A 21,792-nucleotide genomic window follows, 5' to 3' on the forward strand; every position below is an offset into this window, starting at 1 on the left:
ACATGTACTTGTAGAAATAAAGGTATTATTGTTATTAATTATTATTATTATAGTTGAGAATGGATTAAAAGATGCACCATTATTTTCACTGTAGATCTATTCTCATAATAATAAGACATATGTAATAAGGCTTTAAATTGTATATAAAAATTAAAAGTAAATATTTATGTTGAATACTTTCCCCAAATCGTGGTGTATCTATAGGTCATTTAATGCGTAGGTGGGCGTATTAGGTGGCTTTATTTTGAGCGTGCAAATGCACCAAATTGTATTTCCATCATAAATGTATCATAATAGTAAATAAATAAACCATAAAATCAATCACTATAACATCTATATATACTTCTTAGAAATATTTTGGCTGTGTTATGAATGTTGTCCTCGCGGGTGATAATAACCACAGTCATCCTGCCAACTATCCTTGTAGCCACGTCAGATTTTAAAAAAAAGTTTTCCTGGGCCTAGACTGGGTTGATGGGGCTGCTACCATCTCCGTGCAACCTGCAGACTGGCACCTACACTCAGTGAGAGCCTTGACACGGGCCTCAGCACTCTTGAAGAGTGAAGACACTCGCCTCAGGTTGGTATATAAGGACACTTGTGTGTGCAGGATATATACGCTGAGATGTGTATTATTCTTAGCGTATATGTGCTAAGAGTTTACCTTAATCCCTGTTTTAGGGGTTAAAGTATATCTGGTGATGAAAATGTTAAGTGCAGACTTAATGACCCTCGTGTAGTCGATAGGCTTCAAACCATATTAACCAACCCACCACCTCAGGACATTTAATAAGGAAACGTTTTATCACGAGTGGCTTCATCTGAACTAATGAAGTCACTCATTAGCGAAACGTTGCGTTTAATAAATGTCCTGAATTGTACAAACTGGAGGGTGTATTTCTTTATACTGAATTTGGTATATTGGTACCTGGGGAGATTTTTTCAGTACCTGGTTATGTATCACCCTTGACGGGGAGGGTCCCTTGAAAGAGAGGGTACCTTGATGGGGAGGGTCCCTTGAAGGAGAGGGTCCCTTGAAGGAGAGGGTCCCTTGATGGGGAGGGTCCCTTGATGGGGAGGGTCCCTTGAAGGGGAGGGTCCCTTGAAAGAGAGGGTACCTTGATGGGGAGGGTCCCTTGAAGGAGAGGGTCCCTTGATGGGGAGGGTCCCTTGAAGGAGAGGGTCCCTTGATGGGGAGGGTCCCTTGAAGGGGAGGGTCCCTTGAAGGGGAGGGTCCCTTGAAGGGGAGGGTCCCTTGATGGGGAGGGTCCCTTGAAGGGGAGGGTCCCTTGACATGTAAACAAATGGCATATAAAATAATAAGAGGAATTTACAAGGCGTATAGAGACAGAATGTTTCAGAGATGGGACACAGAAACAAGGGGTCACAACTGGAAGTTAAAATCTCGGATGAATCACGCACACGTGACTAAACTGTGTGCAAGCAGTGTATATCCAGTAAGACCTCACAAAGTGTCATTTATGTTCCTGAAATCAATGCTTTATGTATAATTGTGATATGTAATGTGTATAATATACGTAAATGAAAAATAAGGTTAGGTACACAGCACTTCCAAGAAAGCCATATAGATTTGTTTAAGTATATATCTCATAAAAAAAAACAGTTCTTGATGCCTTACATTGTACATGTGGTTGCTTGTTAACCTAACACCACTATTTATCATTTACCAGCACTGTCACCACCTAACACCATCTAGCATGACCCTCCAACATTACTTACAGTCAGGAATATTTCATAGTGTAACTGCTACTACCTCCACAACCTACCAACCCCATAACCTTTGACCACCTACCAGCACTGTCACTACCTAACACAATCTATCATGAAATTAATTTTTTTTCCTGCTTAATCTGCATTAAACACAGGCTGGGGATATGAAAATGATTAGCATTGTATTAAATAAACATGCTACCTAGATCAGTGTAATGAGAGGTCTGCCTGTACAGAAATACATTGCATAGTATGGTTAATGCATGTCAAAAAAATACCGTACTATGCAATACCATACTGATCAAAGTATTATTAGAATGTGTTTTAATGTAATGTGTTCCAACAATATGATTAAATGTGTCGGATCACAAAAATATTTAGCTGTTTGCTTAGTACAAATCATTGCACACAAAACAAAAAAATAGTAGTACTGTACTAAAGGTTTTTATTACAGTTGTAAATGATGTACCTTACAAATGGTAAAGAAAAAGATAATTATTATTTTGAATAATAGTTGAACAGCATGGTTTGCACAGATTTTTTTTTCTTTTTATCAGTATACAGATCTTTATAGCATCAAATATCATTTTGTAACATGTGCCCAACTCTAATGCCTTGTCCAGTGTTTGGATCTGCATTCATTATGAAATCACACGCATCTTCTACTTTCACATTTAATGTTAATAGTTCATCTAATGTGAATTCTTTGGTGGGCGCAGCATTTTCTTCTAGATTTTTGTATTTCTTTGTACATATAAGCATTCCTGATTCATCAGGGTCATCGGAATGTGAGTCAGTGCATTGACGCACATTTTCACAATCCAGAGCTTCAAATCTGAGCTGATCTTTCCTAAGCTGCACAATGTTTTCACAAACATTTTCAATTTGGGATTCAAAACTGGCAAAATCATTGGAACCGTGTGGTAAAAGAAATTGCGAAACAGCTCTCAGGGTTATTGACGCTAAAACCTTGGGTAGTTTTAAATTTAGGTTGGATAAATACATGAGAGAGAGGGGTTGGATTTGAGTGGGACTTGCACATGAGTAAAATAGATTTCTCAAAGCTTGGAAATAGTATAAACACATATGCAGTATAATGTGATCCTTTATTGACAATGTTTTGCCCACACAGTGGGCAAAACGTTGCCAATAAAGGATCACATTATACTGCATGTGTGTTTATATTTCCATTGTGTCGGTATTTTATACCATTTATTTTATCAAAGCGTATTGGTTGGTTAGCGTTGAAAATAGGTTGGGCAAATATTCTGTTAGTGGGATGGATTTGTGTAGGACCTGCCTAGTGTGGGCCAACAGGCCTGATGCAGTGTTCCTCCTTTCTTATGTTGCTCGCAGTTACTTCAAGCCATGATTCACTTCCATTTTCAGTTGCATTTTGGATATTGTAACCATTCCAAAATTCATTTAAAATTATGGCATTTTCTTCTGCTGTTACTTTTATGACTTGCACTAAGGTACGTCTTAAATGATAGGCCTTAAATTTAGCAGCAACACCCTGAGCTGTTGGCTGCAATAATGTCATGTTTTGTGACAGGAAAATTACATTGACATTTTCATTCATGTTAGAAAGAGAAGTAGGATGACCTGGTGCATTGTCCAATAACAACAAAACGTTAAAATCCACATCATTATCTTTGCAATAATGTTCAACTGCAGGGCAAAAATAATTTGCAAACCAGTCTTCAAACAATTGTCTTGTTACTCATGCTTTCTTGTTTCACTGCCATATCTTGCAGCTGCCTTATTGTCTGTGCTGGCACTTTAACCAGTAATTTGAACATTATGGAATCCCACATGCTTTTTAAAGTTGTAAAACTAGCCATGACTTGCCAAAAAATTTTACCCTTCATTGCCATTTTCTTTTTTTAATATTGAATAAACTTCTTCCTTTAGCTTGAATCCTCATCTGACTTTATGGAATTCTTTTCTGGCTGCAGTCTTCAATCCATAACATTAAAAGACTTTCTATATTATTTATTATAGAACTAGGATTTTTAACAAATAAGTTTTTGACATATAAGATGCTGTAACCAGTCCGTCTTTTTGTATTATCTTTATTCCATATATGCACACATACCGATGCTTTGTTCATTTTCTTGTTGCGTGCTGTTGTAACATACGATGCACCCTCTTCGTGTTTTATAATTTCTATTTTTTCATCTAATGCTAACCATTTACATTTACATATTAGAACACTCAGCGTCATTGTATTTCCTCTGTCCACTCATATTTGCATATAAAAGGGGTACCAGTACTTTATGTAATAAAAAAATTATGTATACATATGCACTGTACTGTAAAAGAATACACAGCTTCATGCTAGTCCAGTACATACCAGTGGCCCAGTATCAGTGCATAATGCAGTTAAATAAAATTTACCACATTACACCAAAAACCCATATTGTTCACGACCATACTATACAAGGTATTACTGTACACTTCCCCCCCCCCCAATCCACCTTTTGTGGGTGGGTAGTGGGTTGTGTACATTTTCATTACTCCACAACTCATATTTTGCAACCTGCCTTCAGCTTTTGCTCTAAATCTCTCCACCCTTCACGCCAGCGCAGGCAAGTTGTTTCCTCTTCCATGAGCCTCGGAGCCCTATTGTTTTTGCTAGGCCTAGTATCACTCAGTAGTGTTTGCACATGCCTCCCCCACCTCCCACTCACACCATCATTTGCTTTGTGGACATGTAATATACCATTACTCCCCATTTCTGATATTTTCATCAACCCATCACATATCTGAATGTTAATTATGGCATCAAAATGAAATAGTAATGATTAAGTGTAAAACTTTGCTTTTAGTGAAGAAAATAAGAGTTGATGGACATTCTCAAAGGTAGTGTGCATGTGTAGTGGAGGCAGCCCATACCTTCAGTGTGAGAGAATCAACAATTTGTTTAATTCAAGACAGTGAGGCCAAGATTAGAGCTTGTGTGATGGAGTAACTCAGAGTGTGATCTGCCAAAAACATCGGAAAGAGGTTGCTACGGCTAAAGGAAACTGAGAAAATGTTGAAATGATTGAATTTAGCAGAAAACAAAGTTCACCACTTAGTTACTTAGTGATCCAGGAGAAAACCTTGTACTATAATACAGTACTGTATGTGAGCAGGAGGGAAGGCCTTCACAAACCCCAGCCATCCACCTCAGGCCAGTAGGGCCACAGCAATCCTCTCCATTGATGTTGATGCCCATCATGCATCAACAACTAGACTTTAAGGTAAGTAACATTCATATTGTATGGTTTTATTGGGCTATCCTAGGGTGTCATCCTGGTTTAATGGTATGTAATGCACTGTATATATACGTACCCCTTTTATTTGCCCATAACATCTGTATTCCCTCAATAATGTACCTTTGCAAAATAATTATTTTATTTTAGCTGATGTATGAATTTCAAACAAATCTGTTTGGCTTTTTACGAGGTGTCATCGAACGTAACTAAAATTGTCCCATAAGCTCTCTACTGCACACATCACAATTTCATGCATAACTTCATTTTCAGGAATGTAACTTGAGTGGAAGATAGTGGTCTCCTGTATACGGATAACTTTTGTATGCTTATATGCACTGTGAGCTGCCATTTTAGGCTGCTGCTAAACTGCTTGAGTTGCCTAGACTTTCCTGTATACCAATGTTTGTTGAGGAGAGTGGGGAGGAAAGACTTGGAAAGTGAAGGTAAATTTTTTACACAAAGAAAATCTCCTGGTTTTGTGTTTGTTTTTTTAACTGGCAAAAGATATTGTTTATTGAAACAATAGTATAAAAGAAAGTTATTTCACATGTGGTTGTGCTACATCTTGCAGTTATAAAAATTTATTAAAATCCAAAGTCCTCAGTGCCTTGTAAGTTTGCATGTGTAATTTGAGGCTTGTCTATACATGGGAAATGAAAACTGGGCAGTGTTTTGGTCTCACCTGAACCATTGTTATATCCCACTTGATGAATGGTCCAAAATAGACTGAAACATTGTCTAGTTTCTATTTCCAGTTTGTTAGTTTGTTGTGAATTAGTTCAAGCAAGGGTTGATGACCTTTGTTCTTTGTAATTGAAGGAGTGAGAATATGCACACAGTATTTCCCTTGTCTAGGGTCTTTAACAATCTACAAGATTCTTTTTCCCCTGACATGGTATGTTAGAGGCAAAGTGGGTTTGTATTAAAGTGTAGGAGCTTGTTAGAAAAAAAAAGGTGTAGGGAGCATGTTAAGAGAAAGTGTTTGGGCATGTTAACCCCTTGACTGTCACAACCCCAAATCCTGAGGTGTCTTCTGATGTTGCAAAATCAGCCCCCCCCCCCCCAACCTTATTTTTTCTTATGAAATGATAGAGAATCTTTTCCCGATTGTAATGACACCAAAAGAACAAAATTTGATGGAAAACTGACGGAATTATGCTCTCGTGAAGTTAGCGACCGCAATGATATTTATGAATCGGCGATTTCGCCCACTTTGAGCCCTATTTTCGGCTAATTCCATTGTTCCAGTCGACCAAACTCATAGCTATTTCTTTAGAACTCCATTTTTTCTATTGATTGAGTACAAGAAACTGCCCATTTACCAATTTTAACTACCCAATAACGTGGTCAGAAATTTGCAATTTGGCCAATTTCACGAATAATAAAAACATATGACAATTTCAAAATAGGGTCCAGAATGAACAATGCAGACATTCCTGGCTCTAAAATAACGTTTTCTTTGTTCATCAGTCATGTCTCCAGGCCCCTCTGATATTACTCTTGCTTTCTGTTTTGAATTTTTATTCAAACAAAAAATAGAATTTTTACTGTTATGCAGACTACTGCAATATTGTAATAATTGTATAAATAATGTCAACCCATTCATGACTGCATATTAGAATGGCTACTTGGACATTTATTGGAAAATGACATTATTTGTTTGCTTTTGAACATCGGCAAAAATCAAACATTTCCCCTACTTTGAGCTCCATTTCAAGGTTCTTTTCATAGTAAAACCAATCAAAAGCACCTCTACTTCTATAATATGTTTTCCATTCTATCAAATGAGACCAAGAAAACGAGAATACAACCATAAATACTATACAAAAATAGACCACAAAGTTGGCATTTTAATTAAAAAAAACGGTCTGAGTTTTTTTTTTTTCTCATTATGCACTGCGTGCTGCAGGATTTTCTTTATATGGTGCATACTGACCACACAGACCCATTCTCTCACATGTGAGCCTACCAGCTTTCTCCTGCTTGATTTGAAGCCACTAGAATTTATGAATATATATACGTCAAAAATGGTGGCTCGTAAGACGTATATATACGACCAAAACAGTCAAAGGGTTAAAGATGAAGTGTATAGGCATTTTAGGGGGGAGGAAGAACCTAAGAGTGTGTATGCATGTAGGATGATGAATTGATGTATTTAACCCTTTCAGGATCCAGAGGCCAAATTTCAAAGTGTGCACCAGTGTCCAAGAATTTTAAAAAAATAATTGTTATTTTTTCTTATGAAGTGATAGAGAATCTTTTTCTGAAGGTAATAAAACAAAAAGTATGAAATTTGATGGAAAATTGACGAAATTATGCTCTCGCGAATTTTGATGTGTCAGTGATATTTACGCATCGATAATTTTGCCGACTTTGACTCCCATTTTAGGCCAATTACCTTATTCCAGTCAACCAAATTCTTAGCTATTTCATTAGTATTACTTCTATTCTATCAATTGAGCACAAGAAATCACCAACTCAGCTGTTTCAACTACAAAATAAAGTGGTTGGAAATTGGTAATTTGGCCAATTTAGTGCAAAAGGTCAAAATATTCCAATTTCAAAATAGGGTCCAGAATAAACAATGCAGGCATTCCTGGCACTAAACTAACATTTCCTCTGTTCATTAGTTATGTTTTCAGGCTTTACAAATGAATTCCATTTTGATTTTTAATTCACATAACGAATTTTTATTCAAACCAAAAAATAAAGATTTTCTGTCATGTAATATTATAATAATTGTATAAATAATATCAGCACATTTGTGAACGTATATTAGACCCATCAGCTGGCGTGTATTAACCCTTTCAGGGTCCGTCCCGTAGATCTACGGCTTTACGTTCAGGGTCCAAACCGTAGATCTACGCCATGAGCTCAGCTCACTCTGATAAACTGTGAGTGGTACATTTGGGCCTAGATATGAGAGAATACATCTATGTGGTATGTGTGCACCACATAAAACAGATCCTGCAGCACACTGTGTATAATGAGAGAAAAAAACTTAAATCATGATTTTTCGATTAAAACAGCAACTTTGCAGTGTTTTTTCGTATGTTTTTTATAGTTGTATTTGCAATTTCTTGGTCTCATTTGATAGAATGGAAGACATATTACAGAAATAGAGATGATTTTGATTGGTTTTAGCACTGGAAATGGCTTGAAACTGAGCTCAAAGTAGCGGAAATGTTAAATTTTTGCCGATATTCAAGAGTAAACAAACGACCTCACACGTCTAATACACATCAGCTGGTGGGTCTAATATACATTCACAAATATGGTGATGATATTTATACAATTATTACAGTATTGCATAACAGTAAATCTTCTATTTTTTGGTGTGAATAAAAATTAATTATGTGAATAAAAAATCAAAATGGAATTTATTTGTAAAGCCTCAAAACATAACTAATGAACAGAGGAAACGTTAGTTTAGTGCCAGGAATGCCTACATTGTTTATTCTGGACCCTATTTTGAAATTGGAATATTTTGAACTTTGTGTTAAATTGGCCAAATTAACAATTTCCGATCACTTTATTTTGTAGTTGAAACAGTTGACTTGGCGATTTCTTGTGCTCAATCGATAGAATAGAAGTAATACTAGTGAAATAGCTAAGAATTTGGTTGATTGGAATAATGTAATTGGCCTAAAATGGGAGTCAAAGTCGGCAAAATCGCCGATTCGTAAATGTCGCTGACACATCAAAATTCGCGAGAGCATAATTTCGTCAATTTTCCACCAAATTTCGTACTTTTTGTTTTATTACCTTCACAAAAAGATTCTCTACGATTTCATAAGAAAAAATAACAAATTTTTTTTTTTTAAATTCTTGGACACTGGTGCGTGACTCCAGATTTGGGCCTTGGACCCTGAAAGGGTTAAACGTGTGAGGTCACTTGTTTACTCTTGAACATCGGCAAAAATTTAACATTTCCGCTACTTTGAGGTCAGTTTCAGTACTAAAACCAATCAAAATCATCTCTATTTCTGTAATATATCTTCCATTCTATCAAATGAGACCAAGAAATCGCAAATACAACTATAAGAAACATACGAAAAAACGCTGCAAAGTTGTTGTTTTAATCGAAAATTAGTCTGTTTTTTTCTCTCATTATGCACTGTGTGCTGTAGAATTTGTTTTATGTAGTGCACACATACCACATAGATGTATTCTCTCATATCTAGGCCCAAATTTACCACTCACAGCTTGTCAGAGTGAGCTGAGCTCATGGCGCAGATCTACGGTTTGGACCCTCAACATAAAGCTGTAGATCTACGGCACAGATCCTGAAAGGGTTAAACCAGAAGGAAATAGTAAATAATGTATAACTCATTCTCATGTTGCTTGAGTTTGGTTCTGCAGGATTTCTGTAGTGTAGTTAGAAGCAGTAAGAATAACACATTTATGCAACATTTGGGTACCTTTATTGTGAAGGAAACATTTTGCCAGGCATTGGCTTCATCAGTCCAATACAGGGAAGAAAGGTGGAAGTTAAGGAGTTTGAGGTAATCAGTCCCTCAGCCTGGAGATGATGTGTTCCGTCCATCAATCTTGATAAGAGTATGACGTGTGGAGAAATGGTTATATACTGCGGACAGGTAAAATGAAGCAGTTGTAGACAGTGTCACTAGTGGAGAACTCCATTAGTGGACACTTCCTACAACTGCTTTACATCAGCTGTCTGCAGTATAAGCCACTTCTCATGTGCTTCACTTTTATCAAGATTGATGGACTGTACACATCATCTCCAGCCTGAGGGACTGATTACCTCAAACTCCTTATCTTCCACCATTCTTCACTGAATTGGGCTGATGAAGCCACTGGCTGGCAAAACATTTCCTCCACCCATTGTTGTTGCACAAGTGTCTCATTCACCAACTTATTGGTTTCCTAAACTTTTATACAATAAACCATTTATTCAATTGAAGCAGTAAATTGAAGGTCACTAAATTAGTAAAAAAATTTATCTAGTCTTTTAATTTGCATTCATTGATGAGCTTTTATTAATCTTTCAGGATAGCGCAACAACCACTTTAATATGCAGCAAGAAACCCTGATTTTAATGTTGGCAGGTTGGATCCTGTGTATCATTATCGTCCCAACACTGGCAGCTCCTCCACAAAGAGCCCCCTCCAGAAATAACCAAAAGAACGATTCGGAAAGTTTGAAGTTTGAAAAACCAAACTCCACAGCAGATTACCAAGAGCAACCATCAGACAGTTTGCATGAGAAATTAACTGAGAGAGATGAGGAATTTTCAAAACTAACAGAAGATGTGGATAGTGACTCTATTCAGGAAAAAGCACCAAAGATTGACCTAGATAAAGAAAAGTCTCAAATGGAAGGAGATGATTCAAATCAGAATGACAATATTCAAAAAGAAGTAGATCAGGAAAAAGTTGATAAAGGGGATAATGCAAATGAGGCAGGATCTGTAATAGAAAGTCCTTTGGATTCTAGTGAGAAAGAAGGGCCCTTGGATGCTGGTCAAACCAACTCTAGTAGTAATGTACTTAAATCTGCTGTAACAGACCTGAATAATACAAAATCAATCCAGAATAACTCAAATCCTTCACCTTCAGCATTACTGCCTACTATTCAAACAGAAGTGCCAGATGAAAAAAAAACTTCCAAAGGTGTAGAGAAAGTGACCATCACCATCACAGCTTCCACTACCAAAACTTCCACCACACCCACCAATACCACCACCACCACTATGCCGAAAACTACAGGAGCATTTAATGCTAAAATACCACCACCACCACCACCACCCAATTACCCTCCTGATGAGGATGAGGATACAGCAGACACCAACTCTGAGCTCTCAATGCAGGAAAATGATCGTTCTTACGATGATGATGAAGGCATCAATGAAGGTAAGGCAGAAAGCAACCACTATACATGTCATGCCAGTGATTGGCATTTACAGCTAAGAGTTATAGCTCCATCATCATCATCATCATCATTATCACATCATCATCCTCCTCCTCCTCCATTCATTCTCCTCTTCACCTTTTCTTCATGTTACATCCTTGGTTTGTACCTCAGTGCAGGTTCGTCATTGCAGTTACCCTCTGCCTCCTTGGATCAAACCTGATTAGTACCCCCATTCCTAAGGCAGCATGTGACCTTTATGGGTTTTGTGCTTCCCTGTGAATATAATGTAACACTGTATATTCATCATCCTTCTTCTTTTCCTCTTCCTGTTTCAGTTTGTACCCTAACCCATTGTTGTTGATGAAAATATTAGTTTTGATGTACTAGTTTATATACTGTACACTATAAATAATGCATTATCATAATAGTATTTTCATAGTACAGTACATTAAACCCTCGATATGAAGGACCTCGATTTAATAGACTTCATACAGGACAAAATCTTCTGTGTTAATTTATTAAGAAACAACGATGTAAGTCTGTTGGTTAAAGACTTGTCCATTATTCTTGCAATCATGACAAAACAATCTTATCCCAATCTACCACAGTTACCATTAGCAGCAACTTTCCCTCTTTTAATCCATTAAATCAAGGGTTTACTGTAAAATAAATGATAAAAGGCCACTATTAATAAAGGCAAAGAGCCAGTATCATTATGCATTGTCAGGTCACTTCAGCTGAACAGGATTTGTGACATGGCATAATGATACTCATGCTTTCTTAAAATAGTTTTTTTATTATACTGTTGTAACTAACTCATTTATGCTAAGTGATATCTAACTGGCTTTATAAATAAAATATTATATAACAGTTGATCAGTGCTAGAGAGAGTAAGAGAAAACACTGCCAGTCATAACTGCGTAACACAGTGGAACCCCAAGTTTCTGCCATAATTCATTCCAGAAGGTTGTTCGAGTGCTGTTACTGAACGAATTTGTTCCCATAAGGAATAATGTAAATTAGATTAGTCCGTTTCATACCCCCAAAAATACACTTACAAAAGCACTTAAAATAATACACTTGCATAATTGTTCGAGTTGGGAGGTGGCCGAAACTCGGGGTACCACTGTACTTTAATTTGCCTTATGGGATACACAAGGTGCTATCAAAAAGATCCTGGACTTGCACAAAACAAAACATAAATAGGCTTGTCTGATCACCTAGTTGAAGTTGTCTTCCTTATGGTACTCTTCCTGGGAGGCTATACACTGATCCCAGTACCTCTGCCACTTCTCCAAACATTTCTGGAACTTTTTCTAATGGCATGTAGCACAGCTTGCATTGAAACACCATCCTTTGAAGGCCATTTTTATTTTTGGGAAGAGAAAGAAGTTACAGGGGGCTAGATCTGAGGAGTAGGGAGGGTGGGGCACAGTTTCACAAACACTTACTGTGTGCTTTGACACGGCCTATAAGAAATTCCCACAACACCTACGATGTTCTGGATACTCTGATGACACTCTTCATAAATAGCCTTCCTCACTATTTCAGTGTTGGCATCTGTTTTTGTCAATGATGGACAGCCAGTGTTTTCATCCTCAACTGACATTCATCCTGCTTTGAATCAAGAAAAGCATTCAGAACACTGTGTCTGACCCATTGCTTCATCACCAAATGATTTTTTTTTTCTTAACATGCTGACCATCTTCCACTATCACTCACTGTCTTTGTAGAGGTGCACAGATACAACAGTTTAGATGTCACTCTAAACAGTAAATATCCCAAACCCCTCCTTTAAAGTGTAGGCATTGTACTTCCCACCTCCAGGATTCAAGTCCAGCTAACCAGTTTTCCTGAATCCCTTCACAAAATATTACCCTGCTCACACTCAACAGCTCGTCAAGTCCCAAAAACTATGTCTCCACTCATTCCTATCTTAAAACGCTCACACGTGCTTGCTGGAGTATTTTCTGAGTTTCACTAGCTGTTTTACTAAGCATGAAACAGAATGTCACACACACACATTGTTTTTTCTCTTGAAGATTCTATTCTGCTACACAAAAAAATTTTAACAACTCGTTGACAACACAAAAAATGCCTGTCTAACCTCAACAGAATGACCAATTGCACTGAAACTTTCCACTACCTCATAAAGGAGTGTACTGCACAGAGTGAACTATTTCACTGCCATATTCCACCCAGGAAGCGCATGAAATTTTGAGTCGGGGAACTTTTGATAGCCCTTTGTTTCTGTTATAAGGTTACAACACACTGAGAAGGAAGTACTTGTCAGAAAATAATGGTCAAGCTCTATTTAACATATTTTATGAGACATGATAAATATGGAACATCCTGTTGAATGCATACAGTACTTTTAAAATTGCCATATTAAGCCATTCTGTTGGAACTTAATGTAACATACATTACCATATTGAAAGTTAATGTAAGCTTCAAGATGAAAGTGAGTATTAACATCAACACAAGGATATTTGCCAGTGTTAAATATCATTGTGCAGGTGATATGCCTGAGAGCATTTGTGAACACGAGTACAAATTGCCAAATTGCCTAGTTTTCTAAGCCTTTTACTATTTAGAATATACTTGTTTAATGACAATCTGATAATCATCAGTATTATTTCTGAAAAGTTGTGAACATTCAAGTAATTCATAGTGCATATTAACTGTAGATAATATTCCCTAAATGGTAAATGTACAGAGACTACAAGAGAACTGCACAATTCCTCAGTTACTTTCATAGCTAACCAGGAAACTGGTTAGTCAACTAAACATATTGATAAATGGTTCATCTATTTCAAGACAGGCAGAGGGCAAATTTCTAGGTCTCCACCTTGACTTCAGTCTCAAATTTCAGACACACACACAGTAAATTTCCAAGAAAGTCTCCAAAACAGTAGGCATCCTTTCAGAGATACAGTACTATGTACCCCAGCCAGCTCTACTAGCTTTGTACCACTCTCATTTACCCTTGCCTCACCTATGGTATTTGTGCATGGGGCTCAACCACAGCAAATCACCTTAAGCCTTTAATAACCCAGCAAAAAGCCGCAGTGCAATTGATTACAAAATCCTGCATTAGACAACACACCTCACCTCTTTTCAAGAGTCTTAACTTGCTGAATATACAAGGCATCCACACTTATTATTGTGCCTACTACATGCACAGAACACTACTCTAATATAAACCCTTTTCTCAAACTCCTTGATAGCTATAACAGAATGCACAACCATAATATGAGACACAGATCACGCTTCGATATCCCTCGTGTTCATCTCTCCCTATGCAAAAATGCTATGCACATAAAAGGCCCGAAGATCTGGAATTCATTGCCAGAACACACTAAAGGACCTCTATCTGCAAATCACTTTAAGGCCCTGTTAAGAAATCACCTCATCACCTAAACTTAACCAGACAAACCGTACCTAATCACTACCAGTTTCTCAAAAGCTACTCAAATTGTGCTGATGAATGCTCAACCACTTGCTGCTTCGAAATTAGGATGCCTATTTTTTCTTTGTTTTAAATAGTAGTAGATTGTTCCATTGTAATACCAAATTTCATTGTTTTAAATAGTATTAAACTGTAATGCATCATATTGTAAATTGTTTTAAATTGTTATATTGTAATACTGTAATCTTTATTAACTAATTTAATAGTGTAATAAGTCTCTACTAGACTTAGGAAAACCATGTAGCATCATCTGATAGAATATGCAGTTCCCCTGTACTTACTGTAACTCATCTAATGACCATATGAACTATGTATTATTGCCTTAATAATCTTAAGTTAATTTTAAGTTTGCCCAATATGCGCTACATATAAAGGGGCTTTTGGCATGTACACCCAACAATTATATTCCTCTGTACAACCATGTAATTTGTCAAAATAAATATCTTTATCTTTATAAATCTGGGGGTGGGAAACATAATGCCAGCACTCTGGAATAGGTGAGAATGATGTGTTTCAGAGAATTGTTGGAATGGTGTTTCAGAGGATCATTAGAATGGTGTTGTGTGTACCCTTCCAGAAAAACAGTAAGTGTTGGATGTTTTTTCTTCTTTGGATCACCCCTGACTTTGTGCAAAACAAGTGATACGTTTAAAAAAAAAAAAGTGCTTTTAAGGCAATCAAGCAAGCTGAGCTGCTCTGTAAATCCATTATATCCTGTTTTAAAGAATTTTTCTGTATTTATAGATGTATTTTTGCCAATTAAAATAGATTCTACTTCATACAAAACTAATGCTAAAATTGACTTATAATGATTTGAATGAATACAGTAGCTGATATTTCTACAGTTATTCGAAATAAGAAATCACACTGCTGGTCAAGCAGAACAGTCGTTGGTTTTTAAGCCATGATCACATAGCTTACGAAGAGTAGCACATATGTACAGCATGTATGTGACTTTGGTCAATGAGCTAAATGTGATAGAACAATGTACACTATACTGTACTTAAAGCCACTACACCTCCATCGTATTATTGTAGGTAGTCTGTGTTTTTACCAGCATTTGTATTGTGTTTTTTTGGTTTTGTATGTTCTGTCTGTAAGTACATACCATTGTTGGCTTCTTGGATGTTCATGGTCCTGAGACCTACAAGGGTCTCGAGTAATGCAGCCTCATGTTAGTAGATCTGGAAATTAATTGTACAGTGCTGTGTGTAACTTTTATCCACAAATGTTTGTGTCTGGTAAATATCCTATAAAGCATCCTTGGATTGCTTTTTATAAAGCATCCTTGGATTGCTTTTTATAAAGCATCCTTGGATTGCTTTTTATAAAGCATCCTTGGATTGCTTTTTATAAAGCATCCTTGGATTGCTTTTTATAAAGCATCCTTGGATTGCTTTTTATAAAGCATCCTTGGATTGCTTTTTATAAAGCATCCTTGGATTACTTTTTATAAAGCATCCTTGGATTGCTTTTTATAAAGCATCCTTGGGTTGCTTTTTATAAAGCATCCTTGGATTGCTTTTTATAAAGCATCCTTGGATTGCTTTTTATAAAGCATCCTTGGATTGCTTTTTATAAAGCATCCTTGGATTGCTTTTTATAAAGCATCCTTGGGTTGCTTTTTATAAAGCATCCTTGGGTTGCTTTTTATAAAGCATCCTTGGATTGCTTTTTATAAAGCATCCTTGGATGCTTTATAAAAAAAATTGGATTTTTTTTTTTTCATAAAAGTGGGTAACTAGATATACCTTGGTGTGGGACAGGAATACCTCATTCATGTGGTCAATTGAATTTCTGTTGATAATTGTTACTGGTATTGGTCATTCTTTGCATCAGTAAAAAGTACAGAGTAATTCTAGTGTGATTTTGTGTAGCGATCATGTTGTTAATCATGACTAATGATAGGAAATGCATAACCATCACAAAGAATTGTAAAAGGACTCCTTTTTTGTGTTACTGTAATTTATATTTCATGAAGATGAAATCTGATGTTAGTTTGGTTGATAAAAAAAAGTCAGTTATTAATGTTTTGCAGGAATTTGTAGCTTAACATAACTTTGATCTCCAGACTTTGAGGATAAACCTACTGGCAATGAGAACGTTCCACAAAAAGTCGACAGTGAAGGAAAATTCAGTGATGACGAGGATTCTCATTTCTTTGCATACTTCCTCACCATCATGATTACAGCAATTATTTTCTACCTCGTATTCCACAACAAACAGAGAGTAAGAAAATGTGTTGTTTCTTCATTGGATATATAATACAAAATAATATGTAACTATATTGTAGTAACAGAAGTTTATGGTAAAATGCAGATAAACTTGAATATGGTGATGATAAACACTATCATTACAGAGTTATGCCTCATGTTTTAAAAATACAAAACATTATGCTCATAATGTTTTGCTTAATATAATTTTTGTCATTTACTTTTTAAGTAGATGGAATGAATACATAAGAGATGAACAGTATAATCTGAATATCCTACAATGATGAATTGGGAAGTTCATTTTAGTACTGCCCTCAGAAAATAATTAGGTAATTTGTAAGTGATCTAATACACCATAAACTTCTTGTTACTTCTTGGTTCTTAAATTCTGGCCTGCCATGAGTAAAGTCTGCTACCGTAAATGTGTATTCGTGTGTGGCTTCAAGGCATCTTGGGCTTAAACCCCCTTGCACTAGTTGGCTGAGCCATATTTGTGGCAGGATGCAAATGGTGATACCTGCCTAGTAGATTTTGCTTTTATTTCACTTGGTTTACAGTATAGCAATAGTTAATGTAATCATTAGCCTTATGTACCATAAACCCCAGCATACAAGCCTACCTATCATATAAGTCAACTTCAGTTTTTCTGCTACAAAGTCTGATATAGGCCTACAGTACATCCACCATATAAGTTAACCCCAAAAATGAAGCAACCACAATCAGGATGAATGATACTAAATTTTTTTTTTTTCTCTCTCAACAAGTCGGCCGTCTCCCACCGAGGCAGGGTGACCCAAAAAGAAAGAAAACCCCCAAAAAGAAAATACTTTCATCATCATTCAACACTTTCACCTCACTCACACATAATCACTGTTTTTGCAGAGGTGCTCAGAACACAACAGTTTAGAAGCATATACGTATAAAGATACACAATGTATCCCTCCAAACCGCTAATATCCCGAGCCCCTCCTCTAGAGTGCAGGCATTGTACTTCCCATTTCCAGGATACAAGTCCGGCTATATAAAAATAACCGGTTTCCCTGAATCCCTTCACTAAATATTACCCTGCTAACACCAACAGATCGTCAGGTCCCAAATACCATTCGTCTCCATTCACTCCTATCGAACACGCTCATGCATGCCTGCTGGAAGTCCAAGCCCCTCGCCCACAAAACCTCCCTTACCCCTTCCTTCCAACCTTTTCAAGGACGACCCCTACCCCACCTTCCTTCTACAGATTTAAATACTCTCCATGTCATTCTACTTTGATCCATTCTCTCTAAATGACCAAACCACCTCAACAACCCCTCTTCAGCCCTCTGACTAATACTTTTATTAACTCCACACCTCCTAATTTCCACACTCCGAATTTTCTGCATAATATTTACACCACATTGCCCTTAGACAGGACATTTCCACTGCCTCCAACCGCCTCCTCGCTGCTGCATTCACAACCCAAGCTTCACACCCATATAAGAGTGTTGGTACTACTATACTTTCATGCATTCCCTTCTTTGCCTCCATAAATAACGTTTTTTGACTCCACATATAACTCAACGCACCACTCGCCTTTTTTCCCTCATCAATTCTATGATTAACCTCATCCTTCATAAATCCATCCGCCGACACGTCAACTCCCAACTATCTGAAAACATTCACTTCTTCCATACTCCTCCTCCCCAATTTGATATCCAATTTTTCTTTATCTAAATCATTTGATACCCTCATCACCTTGCTCTTTTCTATGTTCACTTTCAACTTTCTACCTTTACACACATTCCCAAACTCATCCACTAACCTTTGCAATTTTTCTTTAGAATCTCCCATAAGTACAGTATCATCAGCAAAAAGTAACTGTGTCAATTCCCATTTTGTATTTGATTCCCCATAATTTAATCCCACCCCTCTCCCGAACACCCTAGCATTTACTTCTTTTACAATACCATCTATAAATATATTAAACAACCATGGTGACATTACACATCCCTGTCTAAGACCTACTTTTACCGGGAAGTAATCTCCCTCTCTTCTACACACCCTAACCTGAGCCTCAATATCCTCATAAAAGCTCTTTATAGCATTTAGTAACTTACCACCTATTCCATATACTTGCAATATCTGCCACATTGCTCCCCTATCCACTCTCTCATATGCCTTGTCTAAATCCATAAATGCAATAAAAACTTCCCTACCTTTATCTAAATACTGTTCACATATATGCTTCAATGTTAACACTTGATCTACACACCCCCTACCCACTCTGAAACCTCCTTGCTCATCCACAATCCTACATTCTGTCTTACCTCTAACTCTTTCATTAATAACCCTACCGTACACTTTTCCTGGTGTACTCAGTAAACTTATTCCCCTATAATTTTTACAATCTCTTTTGTCCCCCTTCCCTTTATATGAAGGGAATATACATGCTCTCCTCCAATCCCCAGGTACCTTGCCCTCTTTCATACATTTATTAAACAAAAGTACCAACCACTCCAACACTATATCATCCCCTGCTTTTAACATTTCTGTCATGATCCCATCAGTTCCAGCTGCTTTACCCCTTTCATTCTACGTAATGCCTCACATACCTCCCCCACACTTACATTCTGCTCTTCTTCACTCCTAAAAGATGGTATACCTCCCTGGCCAGTGTATGAAATTACCGCCTCCCTTTCTTCCTCAACATTTAAAAGTTCCTCAAAATATTCTCTCCATCTACCTAATACCTCCCTCTCCCCATCTACTAACTCCCCTACTCTGTTTTTAACTGACAAATCGATACTTTCCCTAGGCTTTCTTAACTCGTTTAACTCGCTCCAAATTTTTTTCTTATTTTCGTTAAAATTTCTTGACAGTGCCTCTCCCACTCTCATCTGCTCTCCTTTTGCATTTTCTCACCACTCACTTCACCTTTCTTTTACTCTCCATATACTCTGCTCTTCTTATAACACTTCTGCTCTGTAAAAACCTCTCATAAGCTAACTTTTTCTGTTTTATCACACCCTTTACTTCATCATTCCACCAGTCACTCCTCTTTCCTCCTGCTCCCACCCTCCTATAACCACAAACTTCTGCCCCACATTCTAATACTGCATTTTTAAAACTCATCCAACCCTCTTCAACCCCCCCCCCCCCACTACTCATCTTTGCACTAGCCCACCTTTTTGCCAATAGTCGCTTACATCTCGCCCGAACTTCCTCCTCCCTTAGTTTATACACTTTCACTTCCCTCCTACTTGTTGTTGTCACCTTCCTCTTGTCCCATCTACCTCTTACTCTAACTGTAGCTACAACTAAATAATGATCCGATATATCTGTTGCCCCTCTATAAACATGTACATCCTGGAGCCTACCCATTAACCTTTTATCCACCAATACATAATCTAACAAACTACTTTCATTACATGCTACATCATACCTTGTATATTTATTTATCCTCTTTTTCATAAAATATGTATTACTTATTACCAAATCTCTTTATACACATAGCTCAATTAAAGGCTCCCCATTTACATTTACCCCTGGCACCCCAAATTTACCTACTACTACCTCCACAACAGTTTTACCCACTTTAGCATTGAAATCCCCAACCACAAGTACTCTCACACTTGGTTCAAAACTCCCCATGCATTCACTCAACATTCCCCAAAATCTCCCTCTCTCCTCTACACTTCTCTCTTCTCCAGGTGCATATACGCTTACTATAACCCACTTTTCACATCCAACCTTTATTTTACTCCACATAATCCTTGAATTAATACATTTATAGTCCCTCTTTTCCTGCCATATCTTATCATTCAGCATTTTTGCTACTCCTTCTTTAGCTCTAACTCTATTTGAAACCCCTGACCTAATCCCATTTATTCCTCTCCACTGAAACTCTCCCACCCCCTTCAGCTTTGTTTCACTTAAAGCCAAGACATCCAGCTTCTCATTCATAACATCCACAATCATCTCTTTCTTATCATTTGCACAACATCCATGCACATTCAGGCTTCCAACTTTGACAATTTTCTTCTTCTTATTCCTTTTAGTAATCTTTACAGGAAAAGGGGTTACTAGCCCATTGTTCCCAGCATTTTAGTTGACTTTTACAACACGCATGGCTTACGGAGGAAAGATTCTTATTCCACTTCCCCATGGATATAAAAGGAAAAGTAATAAGACCAAGAACTATTAAGATAAATTCAAAGAAAACTCAGATGAGTGTGTATAAATAAACGTGTACATGTATGTGTAGTGTGACCTAAGTGTAAGTAGAAGTAGCAAGACATACCTGTAATCTTGCATATTTATGAGACAGACAAAAGACACCAGCAATCCTACCATCATGTAAAACAATTACAGGCTTTCGTTTTACACTCACTTGGCAGGACGGTAGTACCTAAATGTTATCAATATAATGGATTTTTTTTCTATTTAGGCTCACTTTGTTTCTGGGGCCCCTGGCTAAATTTTGCTCTAATTGTGAAAATATTGACATTCATAGGAGTACTTGAGTGGGAATGGGTGGGTGTGAGGAGGACCTGATTAGTATTGTCTAGTAGGCCTACTTCATTATTTATTATTGCAAGAACATGGTCTGCAAACCCAACCCTTCTCACTAATGTTTATCTAACATAATGTTTTCAAGCTACTCAAGACATTATCTTCAGTGATTACTTGGTAGTTCATTCCACTTGTCCACAACCTTATTGCCAAATTAGTATTTTCCTAAACCCTTTTTAGTATAATTGTCCATGTTAGCATGTGTCTAAAGTGCACATTTTCAATAAAAACAAGATTGGAATATTGTACCAAAGCCCAAATTGCACAGAACAGCAGCCAGTTGATCATGTCATAAATTCCAGGAAAATTCAGCTTCAAATCTAGTTGCTTGCCAGATCCTGTTTGAACATGCCACAGGATATTCCCCCTCCACTTAACAGCTAACCTTTGGGTAAGGCCATTGTTTTATGGGAAGGAGGCCTAGTCTCACCCTTTGTATAAGCAACCACCTACACTGCCAGTTGCAGTATGTACAGATCCCATACCTTAATCCATCCTACATTATTCACACAATTTTAGATATTGTCATCATGCCATACCTGGATTTAAACCATGGCACTCAAAAGGAATACTAATGATGCAGTAGATTCCAAGAAGAGGAGTATATGTGAGTTTTGGGAAAATAAAGTTACTTTTATATATGGCTTGGAGGTGGTACAGTAGGGCCACAGCAACCTTGTCCACTCATTTC

General features: G+C 37.2%; 1 protein-coding gene across 12 annotated transcripts in view; it reads left to right on the forward strand.

Moving 5' to 3' along the window:
* The first annotated feature begins 383 nt into the window (after positions 1 to 383).
* Positions 384 to 21,792, forward strand: part of LOC128687040 (trans-Golgi network integral membrane protein 2) — a 53,378-nt gene continuing 31,969 nt past the window's right edge. For 6 of the 12 annotated variants that reach the window (XM_070082455.1, XM_070082452.1, XM_070082453.1 and 3 more), the window contains exons 1-5: positions 384 to 580; positions 4,563 to 4,979; positions 5,265 to 5,437; positions 10,067 to 10,870; positions 16,412 to 16,569. In XM_070082455.1, the coding sequence (XP_069938556.1) occupies positions 5,317 to 5,437; positions 10,067 to 10,870; positions 16,412 to 16,569 (1,083 nt within the window). In that variant the 5' untranslated portion in view covers positions 384 to 580; positions 4,563 to 4,979; positions 5,265 to 5,316. Of the gene's footprint in view, positions 581 to 4,562; positions 4,980 to 5,264; positions 5,438 to 10,009; positions 10,871 to 16,411; positions 16,570 to 21,792 lie in introns of those variants that run through there. The other 6 variants (XM_070082456.1, XM_070082457.1, XM_070082463.1 and 3 more) reach the window with 6 other exon arrangements.

This window comes from Cherax quadricarinatus, chromosome 7, assembly GCF_038502225.1.
Source record: "Cherax quadricarinatus isolate ZL_2023a chromosome 7, ASM3850222v1, whole genome shotgun sequence".
Taxonomy (NCBI): domain Eukaryota; kingdom Metazoa; phylum Arthropoda; class Malacostraca; order Decapoda; family Parastacidae; genus Cherax; species Cherax quadricarinatus.